Source organism: Aplysia californica, unplaced genomic scaffold, assembly GCF_000002075.1.
Source record: "Aplysia californica isolate F4 #8 unplaced genomic scaffold, AplCal3.0 scaffold00090, whole genome shotgun sequence".
NCBI classification, from domain to species: domain Eukaryota; kingdom Metazoa; phylum Mollusca; class Gastropoda; order Aplysiida; family Aplysiidae; genus Aplysia; species Aplysia californica.
In genome coordinates, this window is record NW_004797360.1 from 313,056 (window position 1) to 320,390 (window position 7,335).

Sequence of the window (7,335 nt, forward strand, 5' to 3'; positions counted from 1 at the left end):
GTCTCCGTTTATGCAAATTTAGATGGCCAAATTATGCAACAACAAAAAAAAAGAAGCAAAATTGTGAAAAAAATTATGCAAGTTACCGTAACACCATTTGCTACATGTTTTGCACTTTTTCAACACGAATTTTGATGATTTTCATGTTTTATGTACAGAAAAATTGAAAACAGAACATATCAGTATCAGTAATTTGTTGTGCATTTGGAAAGAAAACAATACACATCAGTCAGCAAAAAACAACAACCAAAAACTATAATCTCTGTAAGTGTAAGTTTTAGCTGTAGATCTAGATCTATAGAGGAAAGAAAAATGTAAAAAAAAAAAAAAAAAGACAAAAAAAAGACATCTGGACCTCTGATGTTACTACCTCACATTACTAACTAAAACCAGGGACACCTGTCAAACATGACATGTCAGCAGACAAGAGAAAAACAGCTTTTGATGGATTGAAACATTGAACATGCTCAAGGAACAAAATCCCAACCCATAACCAAGATCTTCTAACAAGGGAAATAACCAAACTTGTCACTTAAATGAGACATATTACGGTGATTGCTTCCCTTTAGTCACATGGCGAGGCCTTAATTTATTGTTTAGTAAAAAAAAAAACAGGAAAAAAACGCAGGGAATCCAAAATTATGCAAATGTTGCAGAATTACGCAAAAAAAAGGGCCGCACAATCCCATAATCCAATGGGGACAGATAAGTGGCATTTTTCTCCTCAAGTTCCGAGGCACATATCGACATGAAAATGGCCGTAATTATTATTGTCCCCACTCTCTCTCATCATCACTGTCAGACGAATCAAGGTGGTCTCTCCCGTCTCCTTCCTCCCTCTCCACTTGTCTCATCACAGGAAAAACTGCGTAGTGTTCCAGCCCCACCTTGCCGCCGGTACACAGACTCACAAAATCTTCATCATGCGCATCCACCACTTCCCGCAGGCAAGGGTTAGGGTTTAGTTTAGGATCGACTTTTTTCTTCACAGTAAGGAAAAATCCTGCTCGACTGAGGAACAGATGCCTGTCCTGTATGTGCTCCAGAGGGTGCGAGAACAGACGAGACCTGGCAATGTGATCCTGGTGGTAGCCCATGGTGAAGAAAGCGTAGTCAAACTTTTCCCTCGTGTCCGCCCAGTCGTCTGTCAAAACATTTGGACATTTCTCCACAATGGATCGAACGTCGGAAACGGTGAAAAGTCCTTTCAGTTTTGCAAACTTTTCGAGAATGGACGCCGAGCTTGAACCGGATAAGAGTAGCAGCAAAGCAGGATCCTTCTTCAACAATTTTACCATCCGTTTCTCAGAAAAAATTCCCAAAGTCCTCAGCTGAGTTATGGATGCGTTTAGGAGAACAGGAAGATTTCTCACAGCACTCCTGTCCTCCCAATATAAAGCTGGAAGATTCTCCAACAGCTTCAGAGAGACGGATTGCCCCAGTCCATGCTGTTTCAAAAGCCGAACAGCACTCATGACAGCATCGCGATCCCGCAGCAACCACAGCCTGCCTCCTAAAAGCCTCCTAATCTCCACATCCGTACATCCAAGCCTAGATAATTCAGAAACCTGAGGAAAAATAAATTATTGATTGAAAAATCTCAAAGTAAACTACTTTTGCTAACTAAAAAACTTGTCACAACTCTTCTTCAAGTGCCAGATCTGAAACAATTTCAACAATTGAGTGGGCCACAATTTTGCAAAAGACAATTGTGCGGGGGAGGGGGGGAGATAAATTTTTTTTTTTTTGCAAAAAGAATAGCAAGTCTTTGAAAATGTAAAAATTTGTGTCATGACATGGTGGAATCAGGCGCTAATAAATTTTTGGGCAAAGGGTTATTGGTATCATCTAAAAGCCTGTTCATTTTACTTTCTTTTGGAGAAAAAAACATTCAGGTTGAGGATGTCGCGTTTGTATTATACACGTACATAGAATGATCGACAACAGAACACAGCGGATTATGCACAGAGGTTTAATGGCTCATGTTGCTGCCGGCACACTCGAAGGGCGAACAGGAACAAAGACAATAGCGAAACTAAAACGAGACCGTAATTAGGTCACCGGGACACAGGAAGTAAAACAATGAGGTCGTAACTAACATTAAAATATCATGACAGAGGAGAAGTTGAAATATTTGTGATTGAAGGAGGTCAGAGTCGCCTGATTTCAGAGAAAATGGCGGCCAAAGTATGGTAACTTCCATAGCCTGAGAATCCTTGGAAACTGAAAGCTTACATTTTTTGTGTGCATTTGATCAACGTTTTTAAATAAAATCAACTTAAAAATGTATATTTAAATGGACATAATACGGTGTTCAACCAAAAATAAAAACCAGAAAAAAGCATGCCCATCGACCCAAAAAAAGGTGCCGATTTCTTCGATTTCATTAACGTGACGAGTGCCTGATTTCACCAAGGTGGCTTTCGTGGCCCAGAGGTTTAAAGTGTTCACCTCTCATTCAAAGGTCCTGGGTTCTACTCTGGGTAGTGACCGAACAAATTTTCTTCTCTAAAACATCTCCTTTCCTGCTCTCTAGCAATGTTCTGTTATCTGCTTTCGTCTCTACTTTCAGCCTCCACCCCCCCCTCCTCTGGGCTTCAGACTCTTTCTGTGTGCAGCCTTTCTACTGCTATTCCTTGGCTCTTTCTTACTGCTGTCTTTCAGCCACACCCTTGATCTTAAGGTAAGAAAGATCTACACCTAGCCTTTTCGGACAAGGGCGGAAAATCTCGGAGGTCCTGTGTACAAGTTGCCTACGGTTAAAGATCCCTTGGTGGTCTAAAACCGATAAGAGTAGGCTTAAACCGCCACCATGGCAAAATTCAAAATTTCCAACCAACTGAAAATGTAAAATAAGTGTCCTGCGTGCTCATATATGACCTTATTATGCAGTTGCGAGTGTCGTAAAATCCCTCTCTAGTAAAACTTACCCAAAAAAAAAGTTAAAATTTCAATATGCTGCCTCACATTTGTCTCTCCGGTTAAAGCAGATGATTTTATTTTCAAGCATGCTGACTGAGTAGTAGAAATAAACAACAAAGAAGGTGTAAAAACTAGGTCTGCATGGAGAACAATTTAAAGAAAGGATAGAGGCTAGCCATACTTAATGACTTAATGAAGGCTAGATAGCCGTACTTAATAATGATGGCTAGACTGACAAACAGCAAAAAAAAAGGCCTACTTCTGACTTGTAAATATAAATTTTTAGTTTGTTATACCTAAAGTATTTGTATTTGAGACGAAACCTAAGGTTGCCTGACTGATAGTGCATGTATTTTAATACTTTGCAGTCACACAGCCAGCATACAAAATGACCCATCTTGTCACCCAGCCAGGAGAGTGACTGCAACGAACTTCTCTGGCCTGTCACAGAATTGCACCAAGTGACCGTACCGGATAATTCTCACCGGCGTGTATGTGCCGCCAAGTGACCGCAAAGTAAACCTGAATAATTACTAATGAGACCTGTGTACTCAAAAGGTTTTGACCAATAGGGCCTGCCTAACAGAAAATAGAAGGCCAGCTCTATTCGGATATAATTTTTATCTCTCTATTCGAAAAACGGACTCGGTCCGAAAAAAATGTGTCTCTATTTCTCCAAACATTCGGGAAAATAAACTTGGAACTTTATTTCTCCGAACGGTTTCCGTTCTCGAGATTTATTGATAATAAGCGAATGGAGTGGCCCATGTGTGTGTGTGTGTGTGTGTGTGTGTGTGTGTGTGAGAGAGAGAGAGAGTAAGGCGTGAACGGGGGTGGGGGGAGTGGAGGGTTTTTTTTTTTCATGAAACATGAAAGATTTTAGTTTTCGAAGTGGCTAGCCGTATACTTAACTCATGCCAGTCTAGCTGTACTTAGCCCCGTCGACTCAAACCTGTTCAGTACACAGGTCTCATTACATCTAGATCTAGATATAGTAATTATTCAGGCTTAAAATACATGCAAGTCAGTAAGGCACCTTTTGGTTTTGTCTAAAACACAAATACTTAGGCATTGCAAACTCAAAATACAATTCAGCCATCAATAATAAGTACGGCTAGCCTGATTGTCTTAATTGTCTAGCCGTCCTTAAGTACGGCTAGCTCCTTAAGTACGGCTAGCCAAGAAGTCTAGCGTACGTCTAGCTTGCCAGTCTAGCCGTACTTAGGCCCTATTAACATTAGAAAACAGGTCTCATTAGTAATTATTCAGGTTTGAAATACATGCACTGACATTAAGGCACCTGGTTTCGTCTCAAATACAAATACTTTAGGTATGGCAAACTAAAAATTTATTTAAAATTCAGTAGGCTATTTTATATTTTTTGGTCAGTCTAGCCATCATATTAAAAATATAAGTAAGGCTAGCCCAGCTGTCTAGCCGTACTTAACTCTTTGAGGACGTAGCGGACACATAAGTCCGACCATCTGCACATAAAAGGCAATGTTGCTGTACATTCAAAATCATCAAGCACAAATGAGAGACATGATCTATAACCTTTTTATTATTTTTTTTAGAGTGTTTTGCCTTCCTCCTTAAAGTTTTAAACAACTACAAAAGAATCGAAAAATCTACATGAAAAACAAAGTTACGGCTTAAAAAAAATATTCCCAAACAGCACGTCCTCAATGAGTTAAGTACGGCTAGCCTCTTCCTTTAGTTTTTGCTGGGTGACTTATGCAAAATAGGTTATAGCCAAGGTCGAACAGTCTTGTTTTCTCGCAGCACCTTTTGAAGGTGTATTTTCAAATGAAGTATAGTCTGGGAACGTTGCCCCAACCACCAACTGAAATATCTGAATATTCAGACATTTAAAAATCTCTAGCTCTAGAAATTGAATTCCATGCAAAAAAATGCTTCCTCATAGTCCACGAAGACTGGCAGAATGAAAGGATGAAGCCTAAATCTCGCAAATAACCAAAAAATCTCGAGATCAGAAACTGTTCGCAGAAACAGAGTTCAACTTTATTTTCCCGAGCGTTTGGAGAAAAAGTCACTTCGTTTTAAATTTATTCGGACTCAGCTTCTAAATGAGTCTTGTGAGTGTTAGGAGGTTACATATTATAACTGTCGTCGGGGGATTTTACGTAACACCAGAATTAGAACTAAAATAGCCTAGGATTGTGTAACTAACTGTGTCAAAAGTCAAAAGACTGCACTCTCAATACTCTCATTATAGATCTACCCAACGGCAGTGTTTAAAAGCACACGGTAACCGACAACTCAGGGTCTTTCCACCACCACTACAGCATCATCATTACTTCCACCACCATTTTTCTTTCCATGTTTAATTTCATTTTGTTGTGTGTTATAGGTTTTTTGTAATTTTATTTTCTTTTATCACATCCCACAAAACAGACAGCTGTGGCCTTTTCCCCCAGCAAGCTGAGAGTGCGCGATCGCTAAGAGCAGTCTCATCGGTCGACATAAAATTAACTTGGCCCCAGGCAAGGTCAGCTCAACTTGATCGTTCTGTTCATACCAATGATGCAGGGAGGGCCAGTTTAAATAGATCTAGTAACTGGGTATTTATAAGCTCACGTCTCGACTTATCAAAATCGAAAAAATGTTCGTAAATGCTAGAAATATTTAGGAACAAGGGTCCGAAGTGGGAACGGACGTCATGCTGGACTCAATTCAGAGTCCAAATATAATTTTTCTCTATTCGGACTCGACACTTCGAAAATAGAAATTAGGGAAGGAGTCCCGCAGAAGGCTGGCTGACCAACAACACACAAAGAGGGGAATATTTTGAGTAGGGTATCCTAACCCTAACTCTAACCCTTGTACGGTTTGCTCAATGGACCTTGTCACTGTAAGTGCCGGCCCTCTGCGAAATTAGATCTAGACTCTAGATAGATTTGCTGACAGCTTTTTTCGTGCAGGGCATACTTACAAATTTGATTACATCCTGCTCAGGAATGGAGTCAACCATCACATCAATGGTCCTTGTGGTATGAACGACTTCACTTGCCAGGGAAGAGCAGTCATCGGCAGAATCACCCAACGAGCTCCTCGTCGTAGATCTAGATGAAGAAAAGCAACGTAACAGCTGCCAACCGATCAGGGAAGGGATTTTAACCTGCACATGATCTAGATCAGTTCCAAACACTATTCCTGATTTTTTAGGCGGAACAACAATCGCACGAATTCTCACTTGTTTCGATTGTTCAAAATGGGACCCAGATACAAACATTATGGATGCATGTCTACAATGTCTGCCATTAGTTGCAGGCAAACATGGATTATGAGGAAGCATTCTTCGGGGTCCTAAACAACTTACACGGCTCCACACACTGAACATCGATTTCAAGCATCTTGATGGAGGCGAAGAGAAACAGGATTGTTTGCACAAGGGAGCAACTGAGAAGGACAGCATGCTGTTACAGCGAAAACCTGACCTGAGGAGCCTGGCCTTTCTCCTCTTTTTCAGGTTCCAGGGGTCTTCCAATTCAAGATCCCAAACTCAAACACTATAGACTATAGACTAGACTATAGTATAGTCTATAGTAGTAGGCCTATATATACTATAGATCTAGATCTAGATCTAGATCTAGATTAGATCTAGATTTTCTAGATCTTCTAGCCAATTGAAAATGGCACACTTCCACGTTCACATCAATTAATATTAATGAAATCTAACGCTCCGTCAAACCAGTTATATCTTATGTTTTGTTATCTTTTAAAGGTTAGAGGCCCAGGCCTACTGCACTCACTAAATTCATTCGGTCAGACCGATACCTGATTTCGAAAGTAAAAGTTGTGACGTCATATCCGTGTTGCCAGGGAAAAAAAGAGTTGCCGTTTAAGCCTACTAAATACATCACTTATTTTTTTCAGGGAAATTGATTGTTTTTCTTTTTTAATTTGCTTTTTGCACCTGGAGCTCCACATGTTTGAAATGGACTCACCGGTCACTTGTCATCTTTTTCTACCTCAAAAGTATCCTACACAGAAAATTTTATATCTTTCCATTGGTGTTGACTATGACTTATCCTAATACATAATATATCAGGAGAGGAATAAAAGGCCAATCGGTGCACAGCAACACTTTTCAATCATGGATTAATGATATTCTGCGAAGTCTTTTCATGTTGATTTCTTTTTCATGTGATTTGTCGTTAAAATGTACTCGTAGGGATTTTTGTTGTTGTTTATCTTTAAATGAGCTGCAGACCATAATATATTATGGTGGACTCACGCCCTTATTTGTTAATTTTTGTGGTTGTTTCTGGGCTGTTCTAATTTTAATTTCATTCTGTTGTGAAACCTTTCTTTTTCACGTTTTTAAACTCATCTAAAAATCTCTAGACTAGCCAGACTAGCTGTTGAAAATTGAAATAGATATATAGACCT

The 7,335-nt window shown here is 39.7% G+C and overlaps 1 protein-coding gene across 1 annotated transcript; it reads right to left on the minus strand.

The window, feature by feature from the left end:
- Nucleotides 1–605: 605 nt before the first annotated feature.
- Nucleotides 606–6,717, minus strand: LOC101854783. The gene is made up of 2 exons (XM_005094837.3): nt 5,876–6,717; nt 606–1,568 (listed from the first exon to the last, which is right to left on the minus strand). Exons 1-2 carry the CDS (start codon nt 6,356–6,358, stop codon nt 768–770), a joined length of 1,284 nt encoding a protein of 427 aa, XP_005094894.1. The 5' UTR covers nt 6,359–6,717; the 3' UTR covers nt 606–767.
- Nucleotides 6,718–7,335: the final 618 nt, after the last annotated feature.